The sequence below is a fragment of the Rhineura floridana genome, chromosome 1, assembly GCF_030035675.1.
Source record: "Rhineura floridana isolate rRhiFlo1 chromosome 1, rRhiFlo1.hap2, whole genome shotgun sequence".
NCBI lineage: Eukaryota > Metazoa > Chordata > Lepidosauria > Squamata > Rhineuridae > Rhineura > Rhineura floridana.
In genome coordinates this window covers 287,349,524-287,371,190 of record NC_084480.1, presented here as the reverse complement: position 1 = coordinate 287,371,190, position 21,667 = coordinate 287,349,524, and the positions used below count along the sequence as shown (strand labels likewise).

At 40.8% G+C, this 21,667-nt stretch overlaps 1 protein-coding gene across 12 annotated transcripts; it reads left to right on the top strand.

The window, feature by feature from the left end:
• The first annotated feature begins 2,621 nt into the window (after positions 1–2,621).
• On the top strand, positions 2,622–15,118 carry FBXO43 (F-box protein 43). 12 transcript variants are annotated; one of them, XM_061604234.1, is made up of 8 exons: positions 2,872–3,841; positions 4,442–4,518; positions 5,490–5,620; positions 6,597–6,665; positions 10,572–12,088; positions 12,952–13,054; positions 13,940–14,125; positions 14,579–15,118. In XM_061604234.1, the coding sequence occupies exons 5-8, from the start codon at positions 10,596–10,598 to the stop codon at positions 14,825–14,827; spliced, it is 2,031 nt and encodes a 676-aa protein (XP_061460218.1). In that variant the 5' UTR covers positions 2,872–3,841; positions 4,442–4,518; positions 5,490–5,620; positions 6,597–6,665; positions 10,572–10,595; the 3' UTR covers positions 14,828–15,118. The 12 variants fall into 12 exon arrangements, with proteins under 12 accessions (XP_061460153.1, XP_061460210.1, XP_061460126.1 ...); XM_061604169.1 differs by lacking the exons at positions 2,872–3,841; positions 6,597–6,665 and adding an exon at positions 2,622–2,754; XM_061604142.1 differs by lacking the exon at positions 6,597–6,665 and having other exon boundaries at positions 2,871–3,445.
• Positions 15,119–21,667: the final 6,549 nt, after the last annotated feature.

Below are 21,667 nucleotides of genomic sequence, written 5' to 3'. Positions count from 1 at the left end.
TTTAAACATTCAGCCAATCATCCAGCATTCTACTGCCCATTCACTCCCCCTTCCTCTTTCATTCCACTTACCATGTATCTCCTATACAAACAGCACTTATCATATTTACACTAATAGAGGAACATCACAGACCCCCCTCTCCTTCCCCTCCAGAAAACCAAGCAGGGCTGCCCTGGCACATCCCATGGCAAGTCCTGCTCTCTGGGCTGCATCTCTTCCCTCCTCCTCAGGCTTTCACGCTGGCTGTAGGGAAGGCAGCCTTCGCTGGCTGACAGGACTGCTCGCCGCCACCGCCTCAAAGGGGAGGGGGCAAGGGACTGCTCGCCCGCCACCGCCCCAAGCACCAGCCCTAAATACCCACCTGGTCTCTTCCCCACAAACTGGTGCTGAGTGAAGCGGCTCCTCCTCCTCCTTCTCCTCCCCCGGGCAGACAGAGGCACAGGGGAGAGTGGCAGCGCAGCGGCCCTTCTCTTCCCGCGCTGCCCTGCCCAGCTCTTAAAGTAAAATAGCGAGTAAACAGAGCATATAGCTGGTTTAAAGGACCAAGGGAGGGAACTTGCTGGGGAGAAAAGTGGGGGAATGGAAGGCTAGAGCAACCAAAAGTTTGTTTGTCAGCGGCAGGAAACAAAATGATGTCCATAGAGAGTGTAGGGGGGCGGAGAAAGGGAGGCGAACAACCCGTGCAGCCAAAAACAGCGGAGAAAACAAAACAAAACAAAACAGCAGACTGGCACCGAAGCAGGTGCGGATTTTCAAACCAATTTCGGATTTTTATCGCATTGATTTCATCTGGATTTAAAGGCAATAGCAGCTGAATGCACTCGCATTGGCAAAAACGTCATGCAAACAGTCCAAATTAAAAGGATCTGCAAAAAGCACCAGATCCGCTTTAAGTCAGAATGTGATCAGGCCCTATGTTAAGTGCATAGCCTTAAACCCAAGTTTTATTAGAAAGATACATTTTATTCTTCATTCCATATCCTTTTAAATAAGTATCATAGAAAGGTGCTGAACTGAGACTGATAGATTTTCCTACAGAAAGATGTATCAAATTTCACTTCATATGTCCTGGGGCTGAGTCCAGGCACTGAAAATATATTCATTGGCTGAAAACTGGAGTTATCGCTCCTATCCACTTTTGGCAAATATATTTTATATGAGTTTTCCAGTTTAAAATCCTGTTTCTAAACACATTCATTCATGAGTAAATTGAAATGTAACATTATAGGTTAATTTGAGCTGTGGCTCACCAGAGCTCATAACATACCTGTATCAGGGTTCATGTCACCTACTGTAGCTTACATTCCCCCCCCCCTTTAAACTTATAGGTCGACTGAAAGGAAAAATGTATCTAAGCATTTGCAAAGTGTATTTTCTCACCATGGAGTAGCCACAGCCAATTCCCCACCAAAAAATTGAGTATTATTAGGCAGAATGTCCAGTCACAGGACATCTTTTAATGCAAATTAGTCCTGCATGTTTCAGGTCACTTAACATATAGATTAGTTGCCCTTAAGACAGTAATGCTGTGCACACTTTCCTGGGAGTAAGTCCCACTGAACATAATATGACTTATTTCTGAGTAGTTTTACACAGAATTGAACTGCAAGAGTCTTTAACCAAATACAAAGTACCAAGCAGTAAGAATACTGCTTGAACTTGTCAAGGATCAATACCTTGGCACAGGCATAGACCCAAATGGAGACAATAGTCAAGAAATCAGAAGAAGGCTAGGACTGGGGAGGGCAGCTATGAGAGAACTAGAAAAGGTCCTCAAATCTACACTAAAGTCAGGATCATTCAAACCATGGCATTCTTGATCTCTATGTATGGATGTGAAAGTTGGACAGTGAAAAAAGCAGATAAGAGAAAAATCAACTCATTTGAAACGTGGTGTTGGAGGAGAGCTTTGTACATACCATGGACTGCGAAAAAGACAAATAATTGTGTGTTAGAACAAATTAAACCAGAACTATCACTAGAAGCTAAAATGATGAAACTGAGGTTATCATATTTTGGACACATAATGAGAAGACATGATTCACTCGGAAAGCCAATAATGCTGGGAAAAACAGAAGTAGGTATAAAAAGAGGAAGACCAAACGAGATGGATTGATTCCATAAAGGAAGCCACAGACCCAAACTTACAAGTTCTGAACAGAGTGGTTTATAACAGATGCTGTTGGAGGTCGCTGATTCATAGAGTTGCCATAAGTTGTAATCAACTTGAAGGCATACAACAACAACAAGCATTTATATAGTACTTTAGACTTTCAAAGTAACTTGCATTATTTATTTATTTGATTTATATCCCGCCCTTTCTCCCAGTAGGAGCCCAGGGTGGCATTATCTCACAATATTTTTTGTAAGCTTTGTCAACGCTATTACACTCCACACACACACATTCATTCACACACATTCTCTCTCTCTGCAGATAGGGAAAGGGGACTGAGGCTCGCCTAAAGCGAACTTCGTTCGTGGCCCTGGCGTGACAGGATTTGAACCTGGGGCTCACTCGTACATCAGTTCTCTGTTGTGGAGAAAGGTGACATTTCCCGTCTGCTCAATAGAGGGCGAAGTGGGTCTTCTAATTCACTATAGTTAAGGCGACTGTGGAAAAGGGCGGGGAAGGGAGGAAGAGAAAAGAAGTTGTTCTTCCACGTTAATTAACGCAAAGTGTCAACAGTGTTAATGTATGGTGCAAAAAAAACCGAGGGGAGAAAAGAAAGCTAGTTGTTCTGAAAGATCATTGGGGTAAGGCGGGGCAACAACATACGGTAGAAGCGTGTGTGGGAAATTGACAGGAAAAAGCCTTCATTCACGTCAGGTTTTAAGACTATATAACCACAATGAACTTCAGGTAGAAGCTTTTCAGAGAAGAGTTCTACAGATTGCTTATCGGCCAGCTTGACTAAAAAAACGTTCCTGTCCTGCGTAACAAATAAATGCAACTTCTTCCTCGCCGCCTCCTCAGCTATGCTTTAGTGTGTTACGTTATTCTGAGCTCTTCTTCTAGGAGGCAGCACTGAGAAGGAGGAGGGGAAAGCTACAGCGGTTGGGAAAGGCGGGTAGTTCAAAACTGAGCGAGGGAAAGCCTCAGCAGGCGCACGCGGGCAGTTCAGAGGGAGGCGTTGCTTCCTCGCTTAGGGCAACGCTCTGAGGCTGAGGCGAGCTGGAGCGGGGAAAGCGCGGAGCGGCTGTTGCTGCTTTTTCTTCAATAGGCAGAGAGCAGCGCCCCTTCAACATAGTTCTTGCCCTCAGTGCCTGCCAGTTCTTGGGATGGGCTCGAATTCGTTCTTCCCTTTTAAAAGCCCCATTTAACCACACTCTCCAGTTCCCTCTCCCCCAAATCTCTGCTCCACATTTGGGGGGCAGAACATGATCTCCATTGACTTGTGCAAGGATTTGGGTGTGAGACTACTGCTGGTGATGAATTTCACTCAAGGTGAATGAGCCCCTAAAATTACCGTTTCTGTCATGGTTATTTTATTTATTTATTTAATTTATATCTGGCCCTCCCAAAAGGAGCCCAGGGCAGCAACTTACTAAATTTTAGACAACATACTAAAGAAAAAATAGAGTGCATGTAATTTACTCTGCTGCTATCTGGTTTAATTAACTATACTTTGGTGCTAATTATATTTATCACATTCATGATTTAAAATATTTCAATATACACTTGGTAGAGTTTTTGGCTTGGTGTTTCCCCACACCCATTTTGGATGTCTTTCCTCCTCCATTTTACCGCCACAGTCCCCCCTCCCCCCCGTTAAAAAGGTATTCTGATTTTAACTGTAAGGAAAACTTCGTGAGAAGCACTCCTGGCTTTCAAATTAACGAGGTAAGTTGGGCTGTTGCCTATTCTGATGGAGAAGATCTCACACTGCCAGGATCCTCTTCTAAATCAGTACTGAATGATGATGGAGCAGACTTAATATTAGTTGGAAGATAATGTGTTGAGTAGTTAGAGACTGTAATCTTATACACACTTATCTAGGTGTAACACCCCCCAAAAAAACAATGGGCATTACTGCTGACTGAATAGACACCTGTAGGACTGTGCTGTTAATTTTGTATTGGTAGTGGAAATGATGAGGGTGAAGAGAATATGTTATTTGCACTAGAAAATCCTGCTTTTCTAATACTTTTGCTTAAAATGAACACTTGGGTTTTATATTAAGTATTTTAAAAGGTCACTATAGAGATTTAAAAGTAAGAATTTACAACTGCAGTTTTATGTTTGTAGGCATAATTAATAATATATTCCTTGTCACCCTGCATCAATTTGCAAGCCACCTAAATAGAGCATCCTGGGGGCTGTGTCCTAACAAACTATATCCCCAACCCAGTTGTTTCCCAGAACACACACCATTGCCTATTCTGCCTTCTACCGGCACAGTATTTATACTGATAGTGGTTTGTTTGTTTCTTACTTACTTAGAGTAGACAATCATATTCCTAAATTCTGAATATCTTCCAAGCAAGTGAGGAAGAGGAAACTTGATATCTTGTGCACAGGTGATGATAATTTCCTGTTTACTCCTGATAGCTGGTAATAAAAAAATGCTGCCTTTGGCAATTCCATTTTGAGGTTTTCCTAAACCATAGCTAGTATCTATATATCTAAGCCATAAAAGTCATCAGGTTTCCAGGTCCCATGTAAGAGATTACTCTGTACTTCTAAATCTGCCACTAAATGAGACTACTCATCCATGATTTATAGCTGATCAGAGTGCTCTCTACCACAGCTGGAAGAGAGACAAGCAAAAAGAGGGAATTGTGGAAGGACAGAGAAACTGCAACTGCCTAGTCTTCTGATTCAGTGGTAGATTAAAAGTAAAGGGGAAACCTCCTGGTTGTAATCTGACAATCATAAAGCCATCTGTGCAAGTGATCATAGCAACAACTGCAACAGTTAATAATCTAGGTAAATGCATGTATTGGTTGATGTACTTTCATTTGCTTGGTTGCAAGTTCAGAATAGTCAGTTTCACTGATGACACAGTTCTTCTGTCTTGAGAATTGTTAATATGCATTTTTTATATAATCCTGTACCATTCTCCTTCAGACATCTTTCCTGTAAGGTAAACCCGCCAATACTTAAGCCTTTCTTCACAAACAAGACACTAACAATTTCAGTTGTTCTTTGGGCAGTCATATAAGTCCTGTGCAGCAAAAAACAGTCTTATGATTTACTCTTTAAAAGTAACACATTTATTATTCACACACTTGAAAGGCCACTTCATCAAATGCATTAAATGTTATCTTAAACAGGCAGTGCTCCTTAATAAATAAGCCTCTATAATACAGAGAGAGTATATAGGACTGTAGCCTAAGAGAAGGAAATCAGAACTTCACACAGTATTCTATGGTAACATAGATTTATAAATTAATGATAGCAAAAAATATTGTTTTCCTCCTCCTGACTGCTGCTCAATGTCTACTTTCCCTTACAGAATTATTCTCCTTTCCTTTGTTTTCAATTTCAGTTCCCCTCTATTCTGTTCTAAATTCTGAAATCCTCAACAAACTGGTCATGCAAATTCTGATATGCACAAATCAACTAATCCGAGTTTTATAGGAGAGATTCTTTTTTGGACAGAACCTGGAGCCCCCAATGGTGAGTTCTGCTTCATATGTCCTCCCTCAGTAATGTGGGGAGGAAAAATATCCACTTTTAGAAATCTATTCATAACATTATGAATGCACACAATATGTCCAATTTCCCATAGGAAAGGATACTATCCTAGTCAAATCTCTAAAATCAAAGTTGCAATTAACCTTATCCTATGCATGCCTTTTCAGGCCAGCTAAGATCAGTATGTTAACAGTTTTCAGTCCTTTAATTTCCACTCTTAAAATCTAAACAATATAAGGGAAATAGCTTAGGCTATATGTCTACTCAGAAGGAAGTCCCATTGGGTTCAGTGGGATTTACTTAGAGGTAAGTGGTCTATGATTGTAGCCTGAATTGTCATGTCTTAAAATGTTCACAAGTATCAAGTAAAGTTTTGCATTTGTTTGAAAAGAACGTTTAAAACACTCTAATTGCACCTTTTATTGATTCCCCCTGCCCTATATCAAATATTTAAGAAAATATTAGAATAAACTTTTGATACTTATATAGCATGTAAAATTTACATGATATACTTTTCTTTAGTTTTGTTTGCTAAGTGTAAGTCAAACATGCAAAATAGGATATCTCTCAATTTAAGTTAGCAGAAAAATTTATATTTCAAAATTTTCTGGAATATCCATATCACTGTGTACTCTTGTTACCGTAATTGGTGCACAGGCAGTTTTACAAACATAACTGTAGGATGAAGGTGAGGAACACGTATCTGACATATGCATTGCCAAATCCATTTTCAGAATGTATAGGTCCACCTTGGATCGTAACTGGAAGGCAGTGCAGGATTCGGAAGCTGTTATTTATACTGCCAACTAATACTCACTGCAGGATAGGCTGCTGTGTTCTGTATAACTTGTGATCCCCAGGCAGTCTTAAAAGACTCTGGCCCACCGTATCGAGCTTATTACTAAGGTCTAAGAAATCTCTGTTATGTTTTGTAATGTCAGATGTTTCTGTCCCTCAGCATCTTAGGTGATGCCTGCATAGTTGTGGAGTACTTATTTAACTGCAGCCTCCTTGTGAATCCAGCAGAGTAAGTACAAAAAAAAATTTTTTTAAGAGCCTTTGCAAATACTCAGAGGAAGGCAATGGTAAACCACCTCTGAATACCGCTTACCATGAAAATCCTATTCATAGGGTCGACTTGAAGGCAGTCCATTTTTGCAAATACTGGCCAGGAGCCACAGAACTGAGTAGCTAGTTCTGTTCTCCCATGGGGACTTTTTTCTTGAACAGGATTTGAATGATGCATGGCAAACCACTTTTAAAACTGAATGAAATTTCAAAATTAATTTGTAATCTGTTTTAGAAGTCAGCTGTTTAAATAAAACAAACAGTTCAATTAGATTAGCAAATCCTTGGGAGAATGGAGTGGATTGATTTTAAATTGCCAAGAACAAAGGCTAGTTTAAACCAATACTTTCAAAATAGGAAGCTTGATTAAATTTTTATATTTTTAAAACAAACATGTTTACTGACTACTATAACAATTAAAACATATTGATTTGCAATTAAATAGAGCCTTTATACCACCTAGGAACATAATGGAAAATCTCTTTTCACACATCCTACGTGCTATTTGCAGTGCAAAATGTTACTGCTTTTTGATAAGAAAGATATTTGGCTCTGTCTATGCATGCAAGAACACTAAGCCAGATCACTCAAATGAAGATAAAAGACATGATAAAAATGGGACTTATTTCCAGGTAAACATAGAATTGGCCTTAGCCATCTTTTGGAAGCAGGGACCATTAGCTACTGGATATATATTTTTGTCTGTGAGATTAAAGTAAATGTCCATGTTGTTTGGTTAGTAGAGTCATAAATACTCATAATTTGCTAACACAATGATGATGAGAGCTAGGACTCATCTACATGGTGGTTTAGTGTGTTTAATGCTTCTCACATCCCCTTTTAATTCTCATGGTTCACATGACGTTACTGGCAAACAGAAGCTATCATGCAGTTTCCCCCGTGTAAATCCATACTAACCTAATCCTCTGATAATACAAAAAGGGAAGGAAAAAATGTCTTCACTCTGTATCTCTAGTGCTTGCAGATGCTTTGCTCCAATGCTTTTAGGCGGGTGCATCAATCTTTCCCCTCTCCATGCCCACTCCCTCCTCCTTTCATTTCATTTCCTATGGGCTGAAGAACAATATACAGCTGCTCTCTCCCGTTCTGCAAGCCTTTTTTATGTTGCTGCAAACGTTGCCTTATTTTCCTTTTCCCCCTAACTTGTGTGCAAAAACATAACACTGATCAAACAAAAATTTGTATTTCAAAAGATTTGTATTTCAGCTGTATTGTACCAGTGAAAATACAAATAATCGCACTTCTGGGTTGTTTTTTAAAAATGAAACTAACTGGTAGAACAAACTGAGCATGCTCAGTTGCCAGGTAACCAGAGGGAGTGGAAATGTTAAATTAGAGGTTGTGGTCATTAGGAAACTTTGTGATTGATCCTTCCTCCCAATGTGAATAGAAAATACAAAATACTGCCTGAAAGAGGTGGTAGTGAGACCACTCCTGAAGAGACCCTTTCTGGACCCAGAAAATCTTAATAACTATAGGCTGGTAGCAAATATTCCATTCCTGGGCAAGGTCCTTGAACGAGTGGTGGCCGGCCAGCTCCAGACACTCTTGGATGAGACCAATTATCTGGATCCATTTCAGTCGGGTTTCAGGCCTGGTTTTGGCACAGAAACAGCCTTGGTCGCCCTGTATGATGACCTCTGTCGGGAGAGAGACAGGGGGAGTGTGATTCTGTTGATTCTCCTTGATCTCTCAGCGGCTTTCGATACCGTCGACCATGGTATCCTGGGAAAACTGGCTGAGTTGGGAGTGGGAGGTACTGCATTGCAGTGGTTCCACTCCTACTTGGCAGGTCGGCTCCAGAAGGTGGTGCTTGGGGAACATTGCTTGGCACCCTGGACTCTCCAGTATGGGGTTCTGCAGGGGTCAGTTCTGTCTCCCATGCTGTTCAACATCTACATGAAACCGTTGGGTACGGTCACCCGGAGCTTTGGAGTGCTTTGCCATCAGTATGTGGATGACACGCAGCTCTATTTCTCCTTTTCATCTTCTTCCGGTGAGGCTGTCAATGTGCTGAACTGGTGCCTGGCTGCGACAATGGACTGGATGAGGGCTAATAAACTGAGGCTCAATCCAGACAAGACTGAGATGCTGCTAGTGGGTGGTTCTTCTGACTGGATGGTGGATGTTCAACCTGTCCTGGATGGGGTTGCACTCCCCCTGAAGGAGCAGGTTCGTAGCTTGGGGATTCTCCTAGAACCATCTCTGTCACTTGAGGCTCAGGTAGCCTCGATGGCACTTCGGTTGGTGGCCCAGCTACGCCCCTATCTGGACAGGGATAACCTGGCTTCAGTTGTCCATGCTCTGGTAACCTCCAAGTTAGATTACTGCAATGCATGCTATGTGGGGCTGCCTTTGAAGATGGTTTGGAAACTGCAGCTTGTGCAAAATGCAGTAGCTAGATTGGTAACAGGGACCAGACGGTTTGAAGATACATCACCGATTCTGGCCCGCTTGCATTGGCTGCCTGTATGTTTCCGAGCTCGATTCAAGGTGCTGGTTTTAACCTATAAAGCCTTACATGGCTTAGGACCACAATACCTGATGGAATGCCTCTAGTGACATGAACCCACCCGTACACTACACTCAACATCCAAGGCCCTCCTCCGGGTGCCTACTCTGAGGGAAGGTGGGAGTCTGGCAACAAGGGAGAAGGCCTTCTCAGTGGTGACCCCCAGATTATGGAATGATGTTATTGATGAGGTACGCCTGGTGCCAACACATCTGTTCGGCACCAGGTCAAGACTTTCCTCTTCTCCCAGGCATTTTAGCATGTCTTTTTAAATTGTTTTTAAAAAAATTAAATTGTGTTTTTAAACTGTTTTTTTGTGTTTTAAAATTTGTATATTTGTTTTTAATGTTTTTAATTGCTGTAAACCGCCCAGAGAGCTTCGGCTATGGGGTGGTATATAAATGTAATAAATAAATAAATAAAACACTGTGTTTGCAGCTGGCATTTAGCCCTTACTGTGGACAGTGCAAATAGAAAACAGAGGTAAAAATAGCATCTTCAGTACGAAGTAATGATCCTGTGTGGATAAGCCCCTAGTTGGAGGGAACAGAGTACACAGTTGCCCAGATGGGCTGTAAGGGCAGTATTCAGCTAAATAAAAGCGCTAGTGGAAGGATTACCGCTAGCACAATGGGACTTCCTCCTGCCCATGTGAGCATCCAGCACCATCCCCAAGTCTGCTCCAGAGGGTTGGGGGAACCCGCAGAATAAATTTAGGGCACATGCAGGGGAAGGAGAAGGGGAGTATGTTCTATCGTGCAAGGAGAATTCCTTGCTCTGGTGGAATGTTCACCTTAGTGCTACGTTGAATACAACCCTTAGAGCCAAACTACATGTTATGTTAGCTACATAGCTATGTCTAAGTACAGGATTTTTTACACTAATTGCCAGTGCAGAGGAGCTGATCTAGATCCTAGTGTAAGGTAAGGGGATGTTAATCCTTTATCTGTCACTGTGGTCCTGATCCAGATTAGAGCCCCATGCCTACAGTTTGCACTGGTGGTAGTGGGGGAATCTCCCATTTACTTCAGTGGGAGCTTTTTGTATAAAACTACACATATTCAAAAATAATAGTGTGAATGTCATGGTATTTTATATGGAGGTAACTGATGACAAGAGTGACCTCTTATTAGAAACAGTGGAACATTTTTTCATATAACTTTATAACAGGCACATAATCAAACCTCATGTGAGCAGTGTTAACTGTGGTGACTGGCTTCTGTCTCTTTATAACTTTATATAAATGCTCTGTTGGTTAGCCATGGATTCCAGGTTCCCTACATTAAAAAAAGTTTTTAATTTCTGTTATAAAATGCTGTTTTTACTTTACAGATCATAACCAGTTCCCAACACAAGATGTCAGAAAGCCACTCAATTCTATCTAGTATTCTTAAAAGAGGCAGACTGACCTCTTCTGGCAACAGTGCAAGATACTGCAGCTTTAAAGATTCTTGCTCCTCTTCCATATTTCATGACAGTGGATACAATGAATCATTAAAAGACCCAAGCTTTGATTATTCTGATGCAGAGCATAAACGTGAACAGAATGAAAGAGGCCTGTCTGAATATTCTAAACATTCGCATTCCAGCTTATGCACTTCATTGTATTCCATTGACGAAAATAATGCTATCATTTTATCAGAAAGAAAGGAACCCATTGTACATACAGACTTCTTTGAAACACCCAAAGTTGCTAAAAAAGACTTGTCACTTCGCAGGAGATTGCTTGTGTCCAAAGCAGCTTCTGTTGGTTCTTTGGGATTTTCTGAAAGACAAGTATCTTTAGGGAATAGTCGGAAAAAAACATGTTTAGCTCACTTTCTTAGTTTTGATGAAAGAATTTCAAAATGTTCCCTGGATTCTCCAAAAGAAAAGAGCTACAAGCCTTTGGCTACCAGCACTTTAAAAAGTGAAGACCCTACATCTGGTTGTCAGAAACTCAGGCTTATTTTCTCTCAGCAGAGGACTTCTACAATAGATGATTCAAAATCTAAAGGTAGTTTGTTGTCTGAACCAGGTTGTTTATCTCCAATCCAGCCTAAATCATCCAAAAATACACCTAACATTTTTATTGACAGTGTTCTTACTAGTTTTAATGATCAAACCACTTGTTCAGAGTTAGCGGAAGCTCCTCGATGCACATTGTCTGAGACAAATGATAGATTTATCACACCAATCAGTAGTCCTGTAGAAGGATTTAACCTTAATATAGCTGAAATAAATACACCTCCGGTTGAAGAAATAAGCAACTTGAGCCTATTAACACCTGATAGCAGCAGCTATAATTCACTTGGCTTTGATAAATCTGGAGATTCCTTGTCAGAACATGAGGGATCTTTCCAAGAACTACTTCAAAAACGTATTGAATCATCTAGCATTCTAAACTCTAAAAGAAAGTTAACAAAGCTACAACGCTCAAGAAGATTATCCACTCTTTCAGAACGTGGCTCACAATCAGAAAAAGAGGAAGACTATGATACCACTCTTGCTAATTCAAAATGTAAACTAAAAATAGCTGCTGGTTCTATCAAAGAAGATGATGAATTGGTTTTTAATGAGGATGACAATAAATGCTTGGTTTCAAATCTTGGCAGTCTATCAAGAACCCCTGCTTTGCAAATAATGCATGAGCTTTTTATGCAAAACAGAAGTAAAAGAACAGAGCAAAATGACCTGTTGAAGAATATTGATGAAGCTGATATGTCTGTGCTAAAATGTATTGTTGCTCAACTCATTGGCAAGAAAATGGGCATTGAAAAACTAGATATATTAACAGAACTGAGAGAGAGAGACTTAAAACATGTTCTTACTTTGATTTTAGATATCCTGACCGTGGAAAGCCTATGCAGGTAAAAGAGACAACTTGGAAGATTATAAACTTTCACTGCGTGTTCTCTAATGATGCTATACAAGTATAACAAAACTGAAATCCTATACACTAATAGCCAACTCATTTATCTAAATCCTATTCTTACATAGCCAGAATGGCATCATCTACACACAGGGAAGCACCATCAGGCTTGGGGGAGCATCAGGGTTTGCAGAAGAACAAAAATATTTAGAAAAATTAGGGAAATCCCAAAGCAGACAACTGAAGTCTGAACATGCTTAGTGGGCACAGGATGCTGGCTGCTTAGTGTGGGGGGAAGGAATGAAAAACCAGAGGGAGAAAGAATAGAATGGAGTGCCTGGAAATTTGAATAGAAGCATTCCACAGTGCACACCACATTTTGTTGCAGATCCCACTTGTTCACTCCTACAGCCCTCGTTGAATACACTGTTTTGTATTATGTAACTCTCTTCAAAATGACAAATGTTTGTGACACCTTTATTAATTAACATTTTGGAATTTGGCATATAATTAGTATTCATGGCAACAGTATTGTTTCATATGTCTCATGATAGGTTGAAAGAATATAAAAGATGTCATGTATTAACTGTTAATATTAGCAAACAAAAAAATTAATATTGTTGTCTGTCCCTCTGTGGCAGAGGATGTGATTGGTAAAAGTGACTAAACATGTAAATACCCTTTGCTGTGTGTCAGCTGCACAGCACTTTGTCTGCTTGATCTGGTGATGCAGCCACCACTGAGGCTGATTTACTTACTTTGGCTGAAGACACCGATGCAAATCAGGTTACTTGGCGACAAAGCAGCTCCAAATTCTAGCATAATGTTTCAATAGTGGCTGATAGTAATTCTTTATTTCAGTATGTGGAAAGTAAGCAAAAACTGGCGTGAAATTGTTGTACAAGATAAACATGCAAATCGGAGGAGGAAGTTGTACATAAAACAGCTGAGAGCTGAAGCTAAGGTAACATACCATCGCATAGACATTATTGAGAGTGCTTGGGGAGCCCATATGGATTGAACAGGAATAGGAATAAAACCCCTTATCTATAATAGAAACTTCATCAGATGACATTTGCCAACCTGCATACATGAACAACTTATTGATTAAAAGATACAAGGTATCCATTTTCAGAATAGACCTATTAAAATCAATAGACTTGATTGATTTCAGTGGGCCTACTCAGTATGACTTAGCTGGATATCGCCCACTGTCTTTAGAGTTTAGCCACCCTTTAAGTACATTTATTTTAAAACTTATTTTAAGATTACTTAGAGATTTGTTTGGGTGTTTGCTTGTTTTGATTTTTTACATTTCTGGCAGATCAGTTTTGGATTAAACCTGGTCCTTGTCACAGGTTTTTTTTTCTTGCCCCCTGCTGCAATCATTATTGCCTTTCTGAGTTGAAGTGTTTTTCAAACCGTATTAGTACACACTGGGAAGCTTCCCTGGAAGATAACCTGGACATCACTATTGAATTTCCCTTGCAATATGCTAACAAGAACTGTTGTGTGTGTGATGTAGTTGATGTGGTGTAATGTGGAGGTCAAAGGGCCTAGACAGTGTCCTGTATCAACTCAGTGTGTTCTGTAGAACACACCCCAGAACCCTCTGCATTGTGCTGGAATTCCATGACAGATTATTGTACATGGAAAGGGTTCTGTTTGGGTAGAAAGTCTGAAAACCACTGCACTTGTAAAACACTTTTTTATGACTTATGTATACGTCAATTTTTGTCATGGCTTACCTTAGCACAGGGTTTCTGCTAAAAGGCATGGCTGACATACAATAGTAAACAGCAAATTTTGTTTTAAGTAAGTAATTAGTGGTGTTTGGTTCCTTTAACAGAGATGCCTGCTGGATGCGGAAGATGCTGCCACTAGACTTATGATGACTAGATTTGCACTGCGACCAGTCCAGGCTCAAGCTAAACCTGTGGTTTTACAAATGCAGTCCTCTTGTAATGACTCTTTGACACCTCTGGGATGCAGCCCTATTCTTCAGTCAGCTAGTAAACAAGAAGCATATGTAAAGGTAGGAAATAAACTGCAACCTATGTATACGTTTGAAAGGGAATCCTTTAGCAATGAATGTTGCATAAGTAGCAGATATATAGTGAAGGCTGCCACAGAAAGAATGAAGGGAAAGTGATAGAGTGGTATTCAGCTGAACTGCAAAGGCATTTAGCTGTGCAGTGGAACTTCTCTGTCCAATCTTCCCATACCTATACATGGCCCCTAGACTGGCTAAAAGAACTGTAATTTGATATCATCCATAGACCTTTACTAGTAACTTTTTACCAATTGTCTATTGCCCTACATCTTTCACCTACAATAAAATCTTCTTGACTCTTCTATCTTAATATATTTCTACAGTGAAAATCAATTTACTCATTCTCTTGCAGCTGTCTAGAAAGTAAAACATCATGATGAGGTAATTTGGAGCCTTATAAAACATTTTTATCAAATGTCTGTTCTCCTGGTATAGGTTGCCCAGACACTCTTCAGTGATGAAGCTTTAAAACCCTGTCCAAGGTGTCGGTGTCCTGCAAAATTCCAAACCTTAAAAAAACGAGGACTTTGTAGTCGGGAAGACTGCGCATTTGACTTCTGCATTTTATGTCTATGTGCCTTCCATGGGTCAAGAGAATGTAGCAGTTCATCTGCTAAACGACAAAACAGAAAAGATGCTCTGCCAGGAAGTGCAAAAAGCAAGAGAAACTTAAAACGTCTCTAAACATCTTAGAATGAATGGAACATATTTTCCCTCCCTCTCAATTCTGTTTGTATAGGTAGCACTTTTAATAATTATGCATTTTGAAAGTATTGCCGATTATAATTTTGACCATTAATCAAGTTGATAATTTAATTCTCTATATAAATATCCCAAACTTGACTTTTGATACATTTTTGAAAAAAGGGAAAAAATTTTAAACTCTTTTTGTCTTGGTGTTTGTCACTTTGGCAGACACGCTCAATGAGATTTCAATAAAGTACTTTCAACATAGTTTTCAATATGTCTTACAAACTTGTCCTGAGATTTTAAATACAGCTTGTTACACTGGCAAATTGAAAAGAATTAAATATTTGTTACTTTCTCATATTTATAATAAAATACTCTAAAATGTATTACTATTACGATAATACATATTACATAAATCAAGCCAAATTGATTTTTTTCAACATCAAAATGTAAATGTACTGCCTTCAAGTTGATTCTGACTTATGGCGACCCTATGAATAGGGTTTTCATGAGGCTGAGAGTGACTGGCCCAAGGTCACTCAGTGAGTTTCATGGCTGTGTGGGGATTCCAACCGTGGTCTCCCAGATAGTAGTCCAACACCTTAACCACTACGCCACACTGGCTCTCTTGTCACACTGGCTCAAGTTTCACTATTATTATTTATAAAGAACCTAAAATTTGCAAAGTCTTCAGAGATCAAAAGATAGGAGTCCCTGCTTGTAGGCTCACATTCTAACATACACAATACAAAATGAGAAAAGAGTGGGGAAAGAAGAGAAAATTGAGCAAATTCAGGTAACAATTCTTGGAAGTTAATAAAATATGTGAGCAGTATCTCCTGAGTGGGACAGGTGGAGCTCCCTGCCTCTAAGTATGCAGAAACATACAATAAGCCATCCATAATCTCCTGATTGATGTATGGGGCCATAGCATCACCAACCCCTTCCACAGTCCCAGGACAAATGGCAGTTGGAAGCTGAATGGTAAAATCTGAGTAGATCAAACATATGGCAATCTGGAAGAAATACAAATATGTCAAAATAATCAGCCTAGAATAAACAAAATATACTTTCTCATATAAAACTACTTTCATTCCAAGCTGTGTTTATAACAAATGATCATCATAACAAGAAACAGAAATTGATTGATAGTACAAACTTCTTCCTGTACTGCTAAGGTTAAAAGTGAAGTTCTACAAATGATGAACTTGTCCTGACCAGAAATAAGGTACTGCAGGGGAGCTTTGTGGATACCATGGACTGAAAAAGACAAATAATTGGGTGTTAGAACAAATTAAACCAGAACTGTCACTAGAAGCTAACATGATGAAACTGAGGTTATCATCCTTTGGACACATCATGAGAAGACATGATTCACTAGAAAAGACAATAATGCTGGGAAAAACAGAAGGGAGTAGAAAAAGAAGACCAAACAAGAGATGGATTGATTCCATAAAGGAAGCCACAGACCTGAACATTCAACATCTGAACAGGGTGGTTCACAACAGATGCTCTTGCAGGTCACTGATTCATAGGGTCACCATAAGTTGTAATTGACTTGAAGGCACATAACACACACAGCATATAATAAAGGACTATGTCTTCAACAGCATCCTGTCCACTATATGATGCTAATATATCTAACACTGGGCAGCACAATCCAACTGACAGGTAGCTGGCAAGAGGGAGGGCAGTGCAGGAGGAGCCAGTGGAAAGCTCTGCGGTATCCACTTGCCACTCAGGAGCTGCTGGCCCAGCTGAGAGCCAGCTCTGTCAGGAGCACTGGACAGAAGAGCCAGCTCCCATGAACAGGCCTACCAGGGAGTAAGCAGTTCACATAGGCCACCACTGAAAATGTTTTTGCTGCACCAGTCTATTAGCTAGCGGAATTCTTGTGGGAATCAGGACCCAGGGAAGTGCTCCGAGAGGGACTTGGAAATTGCGTAAGTCCCCCCTGCAGCCTTCCATGGAATGCCCCATTTTGGGGGCTTCTACTGGCTCTATCCACCTGGCTGGCTGTTCTTGGCACCGGCAGGGTCCTGGGGCTGTGGCAGGGGACTTCTGCTGGCCTTCCAGCTCAGGCCGGGCCCCCGCTGCATCCAACTCCTCCCAGCCCAGTGGAAATATAGTCAGATTGATATAGTATGCTATATGCCTAAGTATACTATATGCGTTGATTGAAAACAGACTGGTGAAGGCTTTCTTTAAGAGATGGAACATTAATTTGTTAAAGTAAGCTTGTGAAGGATGGTCACATTTAACAGGTCCATTCAACTCTGACAATTGGTTTATAAATATCTCCCTGTCAGGTGATAATCCTTAAAAATATTTTTCTGTTTTCTTCCCAGTGCCATTTTGGGTGGTTTTTGTTTTTGGTGTGTTGTCCCCCCCTTTTTTTTTTCATTCCTCCCATAAGGTGACATCAGAATAACTTGATGCAAATCCTGATTGGGCATGACTAATTTACACTGCCTTTCTCAATAATTAACATTCCCACTTACTTTTGTTGGTAGTCTGTCCTTCACCATATGACACAATCTCACTGAAGCTTTTATATACCTGGGTTTTAATAGATGGAAGACCTGTGTATTTTAACAATGCTGGCATATGAATTATTAATTGATTTTGAAGTATTTTGTATGTGTTGAAATTATTTTGCCCTGTACATTAATTGGCAGCAAAACCGAGATACTGGCAGATCTGTGATCAGATTTCCTATGTATTTAAAAAATTAACAGCAGCTGTAGGTGGGATTGGTTCAGTTCCATGTTATGGTGGTGGGGAAGGGGGGTTAACTCTTTTACCCAAATTCCACCTCTCCAAGCTGTGATATGACTTGCAGGGAGAAACATACAGGTTATCTAGAAGATTGCATGCACCCATATGAAGTTCCTTGTTCCATCAAGTTTCTGCTTTTCCAATCAGTATCAACCCTTTTCTGCTAGCCACTATAATTCCTAGTTAGCCTAACTAGTATTCGTACCTCACATACACAAGCAGCTTGCAGCTCCTCCTGGTCTTAAGTTTAGTGAGGTTTCTTAAGATCCTTTCTCTCAATAGCCCTATCTTGTCTTGCTTCCTTATCTTTCCTCTCATCATACCAGTTCAGCAAATTGATGTATAAGGCTCAAGTACGTGATGTTACTACACAAGTATGATGCAATATGAATTGGGACAATATGTAATGTTCATCTGTATTACAGTTAAGAGCAGAATAAAACCAGATTAAAGTTAATGATAAAAGATGTAAAAAGCACTTTTTTGTATTTTAAAAAGAGTTCACCTGGTGCTGGAATGACCATAATGAATGCCCCAGGTGAGCTTCTCTGAGGAGGGCCTTCCACTAAAAGACCATCTCGCTAGTGGCTGCCCATCTCACCTCATTTATTTGGGGGCACACAGAGAAGGCATGAGAAGATGATTTAGAGTCTAGTTAGATACATGTGGGAAGTCATTTATGGTTTATACCAGCAGTGTAAATTGGGCCTGGAAATGGACTCAAAGCTGATACAGATCATAAAGTTCTGTTCTGTTTCCTGACTCCTAACTGAGCAGAGGGAGCTGTCTCAGTTGGTCCACAGGTGAGGAGATATAAGCAAGCCAGCTTTCAGACAGCAAGTGAACAGAGCGAGTGAACAGGGAGAGCAAACAGGAATTTGACAAAGGAGCTGTAGGGAGGAAAGGAAAAAGTCCAAGAGGGCTGTGAAGCCATGTGCTATAAGCTGTGTGCTCTGAAGGGCTCCATAGCAGCTTGATTGGAAGGGGTGTAGCCTGATAGCTATTGGCTTAAAGGTGTGGCCTGAGAACTGCTGAGGCCAACAAGCAGCAGCTGTGTGTGCTGTGACTTTCATTCTGTTCCCTGACTCCTAACTGAGCAGAGTAGAGCAGAGGGAGCTGTCTCAGTTGGTCCACAGGTGAGGAGATATAAGCAAGCCAGTTTTCAGACAGCAAGCGAACAGGGAGAGGGAACAGGAGTTTGACAAAGGAGTTCGACAGAGGAAATCAAGGGGGAGGTCCCTAAAAAAAATATTACTAATTGTCCTTGTATAGTGCACCGCATACCAGAGGGAGTCTCAAGTTTACCCTGAAGTAGGACAGGACAAAGTACAGGCCACTCCAAAACAAGTAGTTAGAAAGAAACAAAAGGTAGAAGAGAGTATGAACAGGAAGGGTACTCCAGTGGTTGTGACCTGCAGTGTGTGTGCCATGTTTGTTTTCTTGCCTGAGAACAACATGGTGTACATGTGCAACAAGTGCAAGCTTGTGGCACTGTTGGAAGAAAAAGTGAGAGGCCTGGAACGGCGGGTGGCCACACAGGACTATAAGAGAAGATGTTCTTAGACAACACTGGAACAACAGCAGCAAAGAGAAGTGGAGGTGGAAGAGCAACAGCATGTGGTAGCAGAAGAGGAGGCTGCTTTGGAGAGGAGCAACAAAGTGGAGGAAACTCCATGGGAAAGGGTGACAGAAGCAGAAGAGCTAGAAGACACCCTTCACCAGTGGAACTATGGAACAGCTTTCAACCACTCAAGGATGAGACTGGAGGACAGCCTGGGTAGAAGAATTACAGGAGACCCCGTGTGAAAACGAGCAAGAGGCTGAAGCTCAGTCAAGCAGGGGCAATGAAACCATGCCCCACAACAAGAAGAGAAGAGTACTAGTAGTGGGAGACTCCCTGCTGCATGGGATCGAAACCCAAGTATACCAAGAAGATCCGTGGACTCGCCAGGTATGCTGTCTACCAGGAGGACAGATTAGAGATGTGATGGAAGGGTTGCCATCACTCATCAAGCCCACCGACAGGTATCCCTTTCTCGTCATCCATGTGGGAACAAATGATACTGCCAAACGAAGCTATGAAGAAATCATATCAGACTTTGAAGCTCTGGGAAGGAGACTCAAGGACTTTGGGGGCCAGATAGTTATTTCATCCATCCTTCCAGTACTTAGAAGAGGAGTAGGAAGGGAAAGAAAAATACTCTGTGTGAATGAATGGCTATGAAGGTGGTGCCAACGTGAGAGATTTGGATTCTGGGACCACGGGCTGTGTTTCCTGGAAGATGGACTGCTGGTGATGGAGAATTTTTTGGGATCTTGGACTGGGGGTCGTTGAAGAAATTTGAAGACACAGGCGTGAAGCAAAAAGGCAGGCCTTTATTCTTTACAAGCGTACGCAGGGTCAGTCTCTCAGAGTGTCTGGTGAGGACTGCAGTGAGGCACAGGCTGCATGGCTCTTTTATACAGCACTAAGTACGCATGTGACATTAGTTTACCAATCCTACAACTTCCTTCCCACATAACATAACAGTTCCTCCTATCTGCAATATTTCCAAACCAATCAGAAAACATTACGTTATTCTACTCTCTAGTTACATGAACACGTAATTTGTCATTGTCTTAATATACTTCTTATTCCAATATTCTGTCTGTCTTACTAATATCACCATTGTTCTGCTGTCCCCCATGACTAATGCTTTTCCAGGCCAATTGAAACCAGTTACTACCATACACTACATTCTACCAATGAGAGTGGGCTTTCATGCATACCCGGTACTTTCTATATTCCATTGTTCCTGATCAGCTAGGCTGACCCAGGTACACCTGGTGATATTCTTAACGATACCAGGTTGGGTTGGCTCAACTTAGGGTGACTGAAAGTTCATGAGCACCACAGTTCTATTAATTTGCTATAGGGGTTCTTATTTCTTATATTTTCGTAGAAATCCCATTCCTAACTTAAAAATACATAGCTATAGAGAAGGGGTTATGATTAAAGTACTGGACTATGACTGGAGACCACACAGTTAAAAAAGGCACTGGGGGATTCTGGCCAGCCACTATCTCTCAGCCCCAGGGGAATGGAAAAGGCAAACTACTTCAGAATACCCTTTTTACCATGAAAACTCACAAAGTTTGCATTCTATTTATCAAGACTGAAATTACCACACCAGGACATCTTAAAAACTCAAAGTTTCTCATTCCTACTTTGATACTGTTACAAAGTTTGTCCACTAGTCTGAGCCATTGCTCTACAGAATACGTAGAACAAGAATAAAATTGCCAACTATTTCTTTCACTAACAATTAGTTGCTCAGGATCAAACGATTTAATATATCAATCATGGGTTAGATGCTCATTTGTTTCGAACAATATACTCATTAATTAAAGTTAATCACACACAGGCCTGTTTTGGCAAAAGGAGGAGTTCACAGTGAGGTGAATTTGACCATTGCCTGCTAACAAGTCTTTCTCACAGGCCTGATTTTAATGCTAGGATTTTAGTTCCTTGTAATTTTAAAACATATACCTTCTAATATCTATGTTTATACGTGTGGATATATAAAAATTCCCCATTACTGGCAAGTGATGGGTTGCATCTCACAAGGACTGGGAAGAATGTGTTTGGCCACAGCATGGAGAAGTTCATCAGGAGGGCTTTAAACTGAATCCTAAGGGGGAAGGAGACATAAACTTGGTGGTAACGACTGATGAAGGCTTATGCACAGTAACGGGAACAGAGAGATCGGCTCTAATAGGGCCCAGTAACAGTCCTCAGAAAAATGTAGTAATGAAGCCAAGCCACAAATCACATGGTCTTCGATGTCTCTACACTAATGTGCAGAGCATGGGAAACAAGCAGGACAAACTTGAACTCTTAATACAGGAGGGTAATTACGATTTGATTAGGGTTGCCAGGTCGGAAGCATCCCAAAACCTGAGATGTCACGGGGTGGGCCCTAGTGATGTCATGGGGTGGGCCCTAGTGACATCATAAAGCATGATACATTAAGTATCAACCACAGTTGCTTGGAGCATACCATTCAAACAAACAAA